The sequence below is a fragment of the Littorina saxatilis genome, linkage group LG1 (genome assembly GCF_037325665.1).
Source record: "Littorina saxatilis isolate snail1 linkage group LG1, US_GU_Lsax_2.0, whole genome shotgun sequence".
NCBI classification, from domain to species: domain Eukaryota; kingdom Metazoa; phylum Mollusca; class Gastropoda; order Littorinimorpha; family Littorinidae; genus Littorina; species Littorina saxatilis.
In genome coordinates this window covers 92,178,551-92,191,695 of record NC_090245.1, presented here as the reverse complement: position 1 = coordinate 92,191,695, position 13,145 = coordinate 92,178,551, and the positions used below count along the sequence as shown (strand labels likewise).

Genomic DNA, 13,145 nt, shown 5'->3' with positions numbered 1-13,145 from the left:
TCATGTCAGGGTACATACAGACAATACGACTGTTGCGGCTTATATAAACCGCCAAGGGGGGACGCGCTCACAGGTTCTGTCGCTTGCTGATGTGGTGCAATACGCAACACATTCGGTTGTCACCAACTTACCTGAGGGGCAAGCTCAACGTGTTGGCGGATGCCCTGAGCAGGGGGGACAAGATACTCCACTCAGAGTGGACTCTCTCGCATCAGGCCTTGGAGCGCCTTTGGGCTCAGGTGGACAAGCCGTGCATCGACCTGTTTGCGACAAGGTTTTCGGCAAGGCTCCCGCTCTTTGTGTCTCCGTTTCCGGACCCACAGGCCTGGGCGGTGGACGCACTCGAGATGAACTGGTCGAATCTGGTGGCTTACGCCTTCCCTCCTTTCTGCATTCTGGGCAGGGTGATAAGGAAAGCAGATCTCGAAAGGCCAGCGCTCGTGCTGGTGGCTCCTCTCTGGCCCAGCCAGCACTGGTATCCGGATCTGGTGCGTCTGGCGGTGCGTCCGCCCATCCCGCTCGCTCTAAGGAAGGGCGAACTTTTGCAGCCTCGGTCAGGCATTCATCACTTAAACCCGCAAATGCTGCAACTTCACGGGTGGGTGCTATCAGAGACTCTCTGCTTAGGGCAGGGGCCTCTGTGTCGACTTTGAAGCTGGTTCAAAACGCTCACAGAGAGTCGACCAACTCTGTTTACGCTTCGCACTGGTCGTCTTGGTCGAAGTGGTGTCTTGAGAATAATGTGAACCCCCTGACTCCTAGGTCGATGCAGGTAGCGAATCACTTATCGTGGCTAGCTGATCAAGGGGGTTCTCCCTCTTCGCTGAGGGTTAGGAGGTCTGCGATTGCCTCTACACTCAGGCAACTCGGACACAAAGTTAACTTGTCGGGGGTTATCTCCGGCGTTATTAAGGGCGCTTCCCTTAAGCTGGCTCGTGACAAAACACAGCTCCCGGCATGGGATCTTTTTTTGGTGCTACGTTTTCTTGCGTCAGAGGAGTTTGAGCCTATCCATTTGGCCAGTCTGGCGAATGTAACACATAAAACTCTTTTCTTGGTCTTACTCGCTACGGCTAGACGTGGTAGCGAGGTTCACGCGTTGTCGGGAATGGCAAATGATATCTCGCGGGAAAAAGACGGTTCATTTTCTCTTAAGTTCAGGCCTAATTTCTTGGCCAAGAACCAAAAACCAGGCCAACCATCCCCGCTTATCCGTATTCCCCCTCTAAGCACAATTCTGGCTCCGGGAGATGAGGATGTTTTTAACTGCCCTGTACGAGCACTCAGCAGCTACCTGTCCCGGACTCAGCCGATTCGCTCTATGTCTCAGAAACTGCTCTTTATATCACTCAATACGGCTCGGGGGAAAGACATCTCGAAAGTCACGCTAACCAAATGGGTGTCTTCTACCATTCGCAACGCTTATATCTGGTGGCAAAGACAGTTAGGTGATACCAGAGTGGTGTTGCCTCTTACGGCTGCCAGAACTCACGAGGCCAGGGCATGGTCTTCGTCGTTGGCAGTTTTGAGATCAGGTCGTCTTTCAGAAGTTCTGGAGTCGGCATACTGGAGATCTGAGGACGTTTTTATAAACTTCTATCTCCGGGAGGTGGCTGGCATACGTCAAGATGGCAGCTCTGCTTTGCCCTCTTTGGTGGCTGCAGGGCAGGTCCTTGTGGATTGATCTGGTGAGTACCCTCCTCCTATGATAGCAATCTGCTATATGTGAGTTGGGTAAGATATGTAATTTAATTAAAAATTTTAGTAATCAATTTTCATTTGATTAATATACTTACCCAACTCACATCGTTTATTCCCTCCCGCCTCCCCGCTGTGGTGGTATGGGGGTCTAAAAAAGATGTGGGTTGGGCTTCGTTTTGGAATGATAAGATGGCGGCGTATGCGCACGCATACGGAAGTCAGGCTAGTAGTTAGTCTGGCATTATGGGATAGAGCACTCTCTTTTTTAGAGTGGTCTCCCTTGGTTACCAAGGGGACGCGTACAGCGTATCCAGCACTGAACTAGGGTTAATTGCTATATGTGAGTTGGGTAAGTATATTAATCAAATGAAAATTTATTACTAAAATTTTTAATTCCATACTCAGCGAGCAGTGGGACTGGTCGTGTTTTTGTACGCTCTGGCTGTGTCCCGTTTGTCACTTCGTCTACGGACTTGGTCACTTACCTCTTGGTATCTTCTTGCTTGTCTTATCATCTCTACATGTTGAGGTGAGATCGTTCTTGTTTTTTGCTTGTGTTTGTGGGCGTTTTGACCTTAAAGTTGAACTTGTGAAATTTTCTTGTTAACAAAATTTTTCGTGAGTTGTTTTGGTCATGGCGGATAACGCCAAGAAGCGGCAGTCGTCTGAACAAGTAACTGCTGATTCTCCGCCTACAAAGAAAACGCCTAGGAAAGCCAAGGCTTCCGGCCAGGCTCTTGTATCGGTTCATGAACCGTCTTTGCAAAAAAATATCGATGTTTTGATTGACATGCCTCCTACTGCAAAGGTGACTGCTAAACCTTCAGACAAGGTGTCTCTTGCGGATAAGCCCACTAAAGCGGCCTCGGTTTCTGTGATTCCCGGTCTTGCGTCTGCGGACGTAGCGACATTGTTGCTTTCTTTAAGTTTACAGGTTTCGTCCTTGGCAGAGGAGATTGCTTCCACGCGGGCGGAAATGCGTTCGCTTCCGGTCGGTGTGACGGGGGTGTCGTCGCTTGCCAACATCCGCCCTTCGCCTTCCTCTATCGTTACTCAGGCGGAAGTTCATGCGGAACAGGATGATGGTACCATGCCTTCCCTTGTGGCTTGTGTTCCGGCTTCCGGTGGTTCTCGCCACGATAAAGGTATGTCTTCTACCCAAGTATCCGGGTTCTCCGGAGAAAAGGTAGAGCGTTTCCAAGAGGAAGTAGCTCCGGGCAGCGGCCCCATGGGTGAAATTTCCGAAACTGAGGTTGGCCTTAACTGCTTCGGCAGGAGGTCAGTGGCGGTTAGGAGCCTTGGAGAGCGTACGGAAGATTCGATGCACCCATCCTCGTCTTTGGACTTTGGTAAGGGTGTGCGACTTCCGCTTCCGCCCGGGGGGCAGGAAGGGAACAGTATAGCTGGCTCTCTGTGTGACTATGGCAGTCAAGCAGGGGGTCAGCTTCCGGATGGCACGGAAGTGCCTGACGGCTGTTCAGAAGACGGTGCTTCCGCAGCAGTCGAGGGCACTGAATTCAGGATTCCGTTTAAGCTTTCTGATGCAGTGGCATCTGCGGCTGAGACGGCTTCAAGATATTTTGCAGAAGGGGTGGTGGAATCTAAGTCTCATGTGGTTTCTCCTCTGTCTGCACTTGGAGATTTTTGCAGCGCGAAAGAGAAGAAATGTTCTTTCAGGTTTCTCGAATCGCCCGCTGTTGCGTATGAGATGTCGAAAGTCTTGAAGAAAAATTCTCAGTTGAATTCTCAGGTGGTCCCCGTGCCTTTGTTGGTTCAACATGGGGACGCACCTGATTCGGCGGCGTCGTGGCTGGCTCAAACAGGACAAGTGGTGCCTGGTGCAGCGGCTCTTCGCAATTTCAAGCTGACGCCGCATCCTGTTGACTTGTTGGAGTCTTATGCTCTCCCCAGAGCAGCGCTTCCTGTTACGCCTGAACTGGCGTCTCTCAGGGAAGACGGTTATAGCAAAGACAGGCCTGTGCCCTATGTTGAGGCCTCTCTGTTGGCGCTAGAGGAGACAGGTCTCTGTTGGAATTGTCCTCGGTTTCTGAGTCCCTACAACGTTCGTTGTCGAGATCGATCGCGACAAGTCTTGAGCCTTTAGAGTTCCGTTATGACGCTTCTGCTGAAGACGTGACAACGCTTTTGGCTACTTTAGCCAGGGTCTCTCGTGAGCAGATGGTGCTGTCAGCCAAGCTGTACACTCATGCGATTCTCTTGCGCAGAGCTGCTTTTTTGAGTGGTTCAAAGATCAGGGACAAGGGAACTATCGATAGTCTGAGGTTCTCTCCCTTTGAGGAAGGCTCACTTTTAAGTCGTTCGTCTCTTGATGCGCTTCAAAAGGAGACGCAAGACGCCAGAGATTTGGCGATTTCCAGGATCGCTCATCAGGGCTTCCAAAAACCGCAAAATAAGCCTCAGCCGCAGAACAAGGCCCAGCCTTCGTCCTCGGGCGGTGGCAAGAGTCAGAACCAAAACTCCTCTTCTCGAGGCAGGGGGCGTGGCGCCCCTTATCAGAAGAGGGGTTCGTTTGGTGGGTCTAGGGGGTCGGGGCGTAAGCCTCACCCCCAATGATGTCTTCCCGAACAGATCGTCCCGTTAGCCCCCACCTTTGTGGTGGCGGGCGGCCCCTCCAGGGCCATCGCTGCCTGGTCTCTCTTGGTGTCCAGCCAGTGGATTTTGGGGATAATCAGTTCGGGATTTCGTCTGCTCTGGGCAGAAGGGAAGGCACCTCTGTCCAGGATACCGCCGCCTTTTGCTTTCCGAGGGATCCGGAGGCCAAAGCAGCTATTCAGGGAGAGGTCGCTGCCCTCCTTTCAAAAGGTGAGATCGAGGAGGTTCTCGATCAGAGGTCCCCAGGCTTTTACGGCAGACTGTTCATAGTACCCAAAGCCTTGGGGGCGTGGAGGCCCGTGCTGGATCTGTCGACGTTGAACAGATTCCTGCGTGTCGTGAAGTTCACGATGGAGACCCCTGCCTCAGTGAGAGAAGCTCTTCAGCCAGGGGACTGGGTCACTTCTATCGACCTGACCGACGCTTATTTTCATGTACTGATGCATGCGACGGATACAAAATGGCTGCGTTTCCGCTGGGGAGAGAAGATCTTTCAGTTTCGGGCACTTCTGTTCGGTCTGTCTCTCTCCCCTTGGATTTTCACGATGGTCATCCGTCAACTTTGTGCCCTCGTGAGACAGGAGGGTGTGCGACTGAGGGCTTATTTGGACGACTGGTTGATTTTGCATCAAGACCAGGTCCTCTGCAAAACGCACACTCAGAGGGTGCTCAGTCTGGCATTTCAGCTCGGTTTCACAGTCAATCTCGTGAAGTCGGAGTTGGTTCCTTCCCATTATTTCACTTATCTGGGGATGGAGTTCGATACCCTGGATTGGTCAGTCCGCCCGTCTCGAAAGAGGGTGGACAAGGAGTCTATCCGGTCTCTTTACGGAAAGAATCTGTCCACGGCCCGAGAGTTGACATCTCTATTTGGGCAGATGGAATCCATGGCTTCGATCGTTCCTCTGGGCAGAGTCCACAAGAGGCCCTTTCAAGCAGCGTTTCAAGCGCAGTGGGACCAAACAACTCAAGGCTGGAATTGTCAGATCAAGTTGGGGTCTTGGTTCAGCCGTACAACGAGCGTATGGCTTCTTCCCTGGGTGTCGCAGGGGGTTCCCATTGTTCCTCCTGTACCGGGGAACAATCTGCTCACGGACGCCTCACAAATGGGCTGGGGAGCTCATCTGGTCGATCAGACGGCGTCGGGTGTGTGGGACGCCAGTCAGGCCTCTTGGCACATAAATGTCCTGGAGCTAGAGGCTGTGGTTCTGGGTCTTCGGTCGTTTCTGCCTCTGCTGGCAAACAGTCATGTCCAGGTACACACGGACAACACGACTGTGGCGGCTTACATAAATCGCCAGGGAGGCACTCGCTCTCAGGTGCTGTCAAACAGCGCTTGTCGCTTACTGGTTTGGTGCAGCACTCACAACATTCGGCTGTCAGCTGTTTATCTGAGGGGCTCTCTCAATGTCTTGGCCGATGCCCTCAGCAGGGGGGACAAGATCTTGCACTCGGAATGGACCCTCTCCCATCAGGCGCTGGATCGTCTTTGGGTGCAAGTAAATAAGCCTCTCATCGATCTGTTCGCAACGAGATACTCTGCTCGTCTCCCTCTATTCGTGTCTCCGTTCCCGGACCCTCAAGCTTGGGCTGTGAACGCACTAGATCTGGACTGGTCAAATCTGCAGGCTTATTATGCCTTTCCCCCATTTTGCCTTCTGGGCAAAGTGGTAAGAAAAGCAGATGTAGAAAAACCAGCGTTGGTTCTGGTGGCGCCGCTTTGGCCCAGTTGTGGGTGTGTGGGACGTGTGATCGCGAGTGTGATAAAGGGCGCTTCCCTTGATACAGCTCGGTCCAAAATTCAGCTACCTTCTTGGGACCTGTTTTTAGTGTTGCGTTTTCTGGCCTCGGATGATTTTTGAGCCTCTACATTTAGCCAGTTTGGCTAATCTTACAAGGAAGACTTTGTTTCTTGTTTTACTCGCCACAGCTAGGCGTGGCAGTGAAGTACATGCTTTATCGGGATTGGCACGGGATATTTCGTTAGAGAAAGACGGCTCTTTTTCTTTAAAGTTCAGACCGGACTTTTTAGCTAAAAACCAAAAGCCTGGTCATTTATCACCTGTTATTCATATTCCCCCCTTGAGCGCTGTGCTTGTTCCAGGAGATCCTGATCTTTGTAACTGTCCGGTCCGAGCGCTCAGCAGTTACTTGTCTAGAACTTCTCCTCTTCGTTCGGAAACTCAAAAGTTACTTTTCATTTCACTCAACACTGTGAGAGGTAAAGACATTTCGAAAGTTACCCTGACCAAATGGGTGTCTACGACTATCAGGCAGGCTTATACTTGGTGGCAGAACCAGTCTGGTGATGCTAGAGCCATTTTACCTCTTACCTCCTCCAGAACACATGAGGCTAGGGCTTGGTCGTCGTCCTTGGCAGTGCTCCGCTCAGGACGCCTCTAAGAGGTCCTTGCGGCGGCATATTGGAGATCAGAAGACATCTTCATTAACCACTACTTGAGAGATGTTGCCGCTTGTCGTCAGGACAGCTCTTCTGCTTTGCCGGCTCTGGTGGCCGCAGGGCAGGTTCTTCGTACTTGAGCTGGTGAGTACCCGCCACCTATAGTAGCAATCTGCTATATGTGAGTTGGGTAAGATATGTAATTTAATCAAAAATTTTAGTAATACATTTTCATATGATTAATATACTTTCCCAACTCACATCGTTTATTCCCTCCCGCCTCCCCGCTGTGGGGGTGTATTCTAAAAAAGGGAGTGAACTGGGCTTCGTTTGGAACGATGCATATGGCGGCTTATGCACGCGCATACGGAAGTCAGATTATGTATTAATATGGCCTTATGGGTATTGGTCACTCTTTTTTTTTTAGAGTGGCTCCCCTTGTTACCAAGGGGATGCGTACAGCGTTACCAGCACTGAACTAGAGTTAATTGCTATATGTGAGTTGGGTAAGTATATATTAATCAAATCAAAAAATTATTACTAAAAATTTTTATTTTGCCCTGGCACACAGCAATACCAAAATGCTGTTATACTGTGAAAGTGAAGGGGTTAATCAAATGAAAATGTATTACTAAAATTTTTGATACTGTACCGTTTGTGGTTTTGTCTTTCAGAAGAAAAGCCTAAGCGCGTCGACAGCTGCAACATAAGAGATTTAGAAACTTGTGTTGCTATTATGGAGTCTAAGGTAAGAGTTTTTCCTTTAATCCATTTTGGTAGAACTCTTTTTGCATCTTAAATTAATTGTAAAACCTTTTGAGAAAGACTAGAGTACCAGCAAAACGTGGCAAACTATTAAAATAGCAGCCATCTGTACTTTTTTCTGCTGTTCAAATATTATGTGCTGCGCGTTGAGTTCTAGTTCTTTGTTAAATTAGTCATTGCAAAAGCAAGAACAAAATTCCATGCAATACTTATCAGGTGTTGTTGATTGCAGGCGGGTGCTGGTGCCTTGACCGACAGTGAAGTAGTGACACTGGTCAACAGCAAACACATTCCCTTCTACAAGATTGAAAAAATGATCGGTGACTATGAGAGAGGAGTCCAAATTAGGTGCGTCACAGAGCAATCCTGAATAAGTGAGCCCTTTTAAAAGTTAGCGATTGAAAAAACTTATTTGAAACTTTTTTCTCATTTGATTCAAGTTTTACGATCGAATCAACAATAATTTGAGAATTCACCTCCTGGAATGAGGAATTCAAAAGCCACATGCAAATATGTTGCAGGTCAAGGGAGGTAACAGTTATTATAGTCAAGTACACACAGTGCACTCCCGACGCTGAAATTATTACAGTGAGTGCACGGCCGTACTACTTGCCCAGAGAATTTACCAAAGTAATGGTTTCTGTCGTGTACGTTCCACCTTCTGCAAATGCTGCCGCTGCTGCTGACATCATCACCAGTCATGTGCACAACCTCGAAACAAGTGCTGCTGATATTGATGAACTCACCGATGTTGTAACGGATTATATTTCGTTTTGTGAGGAAGTGGCCATCCCAAAAAAGACTGTGAAGGTGTACGCGAACAATAAACCATGGATTACTAAGGACATCAAGGCTGTCATAAATGAGAAGAAAATGAACTTTCAGGACAAAGAAAAACGAAAGAACATACAGAAGAAACTGAATACTGTGATACAGGAAGGGAAGAGACAATATAAAGAGAAAATAGAAGAAAATTTCAAGGACAACAATATGAAGAGGGTGTGGGAGGGTATGAAGATGATGAGTGGGTACACGGGTAAGAAGGGTAGTGGCAAGGGTGGCTCTGTTCCAAGTGACTATGATGTGAACGATCTCAATGCGTTTTACAAACGGTTTGACAGGCATGATTTCAGCCAGACCAGGACTGAACTGACCGATCGACTCGTGAACACTCCTATGAATGAGCAGGGCGAAATCATGTCTGTGACTGAGGAGGATGTTGTGAAACAGCTCAAGAAGTCTAATGCTAAGAAGGCAGCAGGCCCGGATGGTATTATGCCAAAAGTCCTACATTTTTGTGCTGAGCAGCTTTGCTGAATTCTCACTGTGATTTTCAACATGTCTCTGTCACAGTCAAAAATCCCATCCCTTTGGAAAACATCTTGCATCGTCCCAGTTCCAAAGAAAACCCCGGTCAAAGTGATGAACGACCTGCGACCTGTAGCATTGACTTCTGCTGTCATGAAGGTTCTTGAGCGACTAGTATTAGTGAAGCTTCAGGTGCTTACCGCGGAGTTTATGGATCCGTGGCAGTTTGCCTATAGAAAGGGTAGAAGTGTTGAGGATGCCGTTTTACATGTGTTGCACAGTATCTATTCTCATCTGGATAAACCTGGAGCATGTGTTAGACTGATGTTTTTTGACTTTTCTAGCGCGTTCAATACGATACAGCCTCACCTTCTTGCTGAAAAGCTACTGAAGATGAAAATTAGCGTTCCAACTGTATTGTGGGTCACAGACTATCTGACCAACCGACCCCAGTTTGTTAGGGCTGGTACAGTACCATCTAATGGCCCGAACACAAACACCGGTGCTCCGCAGACCGCGCTATCTAGTGTACTGAATACCAACACAGGAGCTCCGCAGGGAACAGTATTGTCACCTTTTCTGTTCTCCCTGTATACTGCTGACTGCAGGAGTTCTCACGGGTCGTGCTTCATCGACAAATTTGCTGACGATACTGGACTTACAGGACAGATTACTGACGACAATGATACACACTACAGACAAGAAGTTAGCAGCTTTGTGGACTGGTGCGACGAAAATTACCTGGACTTGAACACAGAAAAAACTAAAGAAATGATTTTTGACACTAGAAGAAAAAAGGTAGCACACAAGCCTATCGTGATAGCTGGTGTTGAAGTCGAACAGGTTGAAAGCTATCGCTACCTAGGTGTAGTGATCGACAACAAGCTGTCTTGGCATGCCAACACTGACCAAATCTTGAAGAAAGCGCACACGCGCATGTACTGTCTAAGGAAGCTTAGATCGTTCTCTGTTCGTAATGACATCCTGCAAATGTTCTATCTGTCCACTGTTGGTAGCGTGTTGACATATGCATGTGTGTGCTGGGGGGGTAACCTTAGTAAACAGGATAGTGACAGGCTAGAAAAGCTAGTCAAGAAGGCTGGATCTGTTGCAGGCAGGAAGCAAGAGACCATTAAATCAGTTTGCCAGAGACGACTGACTGACCGACTGACCTCAATTTTGGCTGACGAGACACACCCACTGAAACCTGAATTTGACTCTCGACACATTGACAGGAGTGGTAGACTGAGGGCTATGGTTGCTAGAACGTCACGTTTCCGCAATTCTTTTGTTCCCAGAGCTATCCATGCTTTCAACCAATCACATGTTAGAGGCCTCTATCATGTTTCCCTGTCATAATTATTACTGTACTCTGTTGCTGGGTTATCTGTAGTGTATGTATTTTTGAGTCACTTGAGAAAAAGTGACTCTATGTAATTGGTCAGTGTTAGTCTGTCCGGCCGGCCGGCCGGCCGTAGACACCACCTTAACGTTGGACTTTTCTCGGAAACTATCAAAGCGATCGGGCTCATATTTTGTTTAGTCGTGACCTCCAACGACCTCTACACTTTAACGATGGTTTCGTTGACCTTTGACCTTTTTCAAGGTCACAGGTCAGCGTCAAAGGAAAAATTAGACATTTTATATCTTTGACAAAGTTCATCGGATGTGATTGAAACTTTGTAGGATTATTCTTTACATCAAAGTATTTACATCTGTAGCCTTTTACGAACGTTATCAGAAAAACAAGGGAGATAACTAGCCTTTTCTGTTCGGCAACACACAACTTAACGTTGGGCTTTTCTCGGAAACTATAAAAGTGACCGGGCTCAAATTTTATGTGAACGTGACTCCCAGTGACCTCTACACTTTGACGTCTGCTTTGGTGACCTTTGACCTTTTTCAAGGTCACAGGTATGCTTCAGGTATGCATTGTGTTGTGAATAGCAATTTCTTCCTGTCCATCTGATGCCTCATATAATATTCAGAACTGCGAAAGTGACTCGATCGAGCGTTTGCTCTTCTTGTTAGTAACTGTATTACCGTAGCCCAAATGTGCGGTGTTCTAGTCGACATGTGGTGCTTTGTAAACCTTGTGTGTGCGTGGATGTGGAGGTGGACTCTTGGACGTCTTTTTGTTATTGGAATTATGGTTTTTGAGTCACTTGAGAAAAAGTGACTCTATGTAATCGGTCAGTGTTAGTCTGTCCGGCCGGCCGGCCGTCCGTAGACACCACCTTAACGTTGGACTTTTCTCGGAAACTATCAAAGCGATCCGGCTCATATTTTGTTTAGTCGTGACCTCCAATGACCTCTACACTTTAACGATGGTTTCGTTGACCTTTGACCTTTTTCAAGGTCACAGGTCAGCGTCAAAGGAAAAATTAGACATTTTATATCTTTGACAAAGTTCATCGGATGTGATTGAAACTTTGTAGGATTATTCTTTACATCAAAGTATTTACATCTGTAGCCTTTTACGAACGTTATCAGAAAAACAAGGGAGATAACTAGCCTTTTCTGTTCGGCAACACACAACTTAACGTTGGGCTTTTCTCGGAAACTATAAAAGTGACCGGGCTCAAATTTTATGTGAACGTGACTCCCAGTGACCTCTACACTTTGACGTCTGCTTTGGTGACCTTTGACCTTTTTCAAGGTCACAGGTATGTCTTGAAGGAAAAAAATTGAAATATCATATCTCTGAAACTATTCATCGGATTTGATTCAAACTTTATAGGATTATTCTTTACATCAAATTATTTACATCTGTATTGTGTTGTGAATAGCAATTTCTTCCTGTCCATCTGAATCCTCATATAATATTCAGAACTGCGAAAGTGACTCGATCGAGCGTTTGCTCTTCTTGTTGTTAATTTGTATTGCTGTTGCTGTTGTTGTGTGAGTGAGTTGTGAGTTGGCAGACTTGACTTGACGGATGACTGTTTGCGTTAGTGAGACTGTGTTTAGTATGCATTCTTATTCTTTTGATTGTAAATGAGTATTGTTACAACATAATTTCCATATGGATTAATAAATTTGAGTTGAGTTGAGTTGATATGCATTATTTGTGACCCTCCACCACGGTATGAGTCGCATGTCACCTTTGCATGATTTTCATATTTTTACATTTTCTTGAAGAGTTTTTTATTCTCTATCCAGTGGTGAAAACCGTTTTAGAAAAGAGCAAAATCTTTTCGAGTTATATGCCTGTGACTAATGTGACCGTCACACTGTTACCAGACATCCCCCGGACTTTTTTAAGCCTAGCGCAGAACCGCGCGAGGTGACATGCGACTCATTCCATGGTGGAGGGTCACATTTGTGAGAAATTTGTTGTCATCACTGATTTTCTTTTCTATTGATAAAAAAAAAATTAGAATCAAGGACAACATTCCTATTGCCTATTTTATGAAGTATATAAGGGGAATAAAAAGATGTTTAAGAAGAAGAAACAAGTCGCCTAAGGCGAAAATACAACATTTAGTCAAGTAGCTGTCGAACTCACAGAATGAAACTGAACGCAACGCAACGCAGCAAGACCGTATACTCGTAGCATCGTCACTCCACCGCCCGTGGCAAAGGCAGTGCCAGTGGAATTGACAAGAAGAGCGGGGTATTCGTTGCGCTGAGAAGGATAGCACGCTTTTCTGTACCTCTCTTCGTTTTAACTTTCTGAGCGTGTTTTTAATCCAAACATATCATATCTATAATTATGTTTTTGGAATCAGGAACCGACAAGGAATAAGATGAAAATGTTTTTAAATTGATTTCGAAAAAAAAATTTGATAATAATTTTTATATATTTAATTTTCAGAGCTTGTTGTTAATCCAAATATAACATATTTATATGTTTTTGGAATCAGAAAATGATGGAGAATAAGATGAACGTAAATTTGGATCGTTTTATAAAAAAAATATTTTTTTTACAATTTTCAGATTTTTAATCAATCAATCAATCAATCAATGACGCTTATATCGCGCATATTCCGTGGGTACAGTTCTAGGCGCTCTGCAGTGATGCCGTGTGAGATGAAATTTTATACGGCCAGTAGATTGCAGCCATGTCGGCGCATATTTACCTTTCACGGCCTTATTCCAAGTCACACGGGTATGGTAGACAATTATTAACCGTGCCTAAGCAATTTTGCCAGGAAAGACCCTTTTGTCAATCGTGGGATCTTTAACGTGCACACCCAATGTAGTATACACAGGGGGTGGTTCGGACACCGAAGAGAGTCTGCACACAAAGTTGACTCTGTGAAATAAATTTCCGCCGAACCTGGGATCGAACTCGCGCTGACAGCGGCCAACTGAATACAAATCCAGCGCGCTACCAACTGAGCTATATCCCCGC

The 13,145-nt window shown here is 46.6% G+C and overlaps 1 protein-coding gene across 1 annotated transcript in view; it reads left to right on the top strand.

The window, feature by feature from the left end:
- LOC138953776 (3-hydroxy-3-methylglutaryl-coenzyme A reductase-like) overlaps nt 1–13,145 on the top strand; it is a 146,836-nt gene that overhangs the window by 81,289 nt on the left and 52,402 nt on the right. The window contains exons 22-23 of the mRNA XM_070325718.1: nt 7,390–7,463; nt 7,713–7,828. Of these exons, the coding sequence (XP_070181819.1) occupies nt 7,390–7,463; nt 7,713–7,828 (190 nt within the window). The remainder of the gene's footprint in view (nt 1–7,389; nt 7,464–7,712; nt 7,829–13,145) is intronic.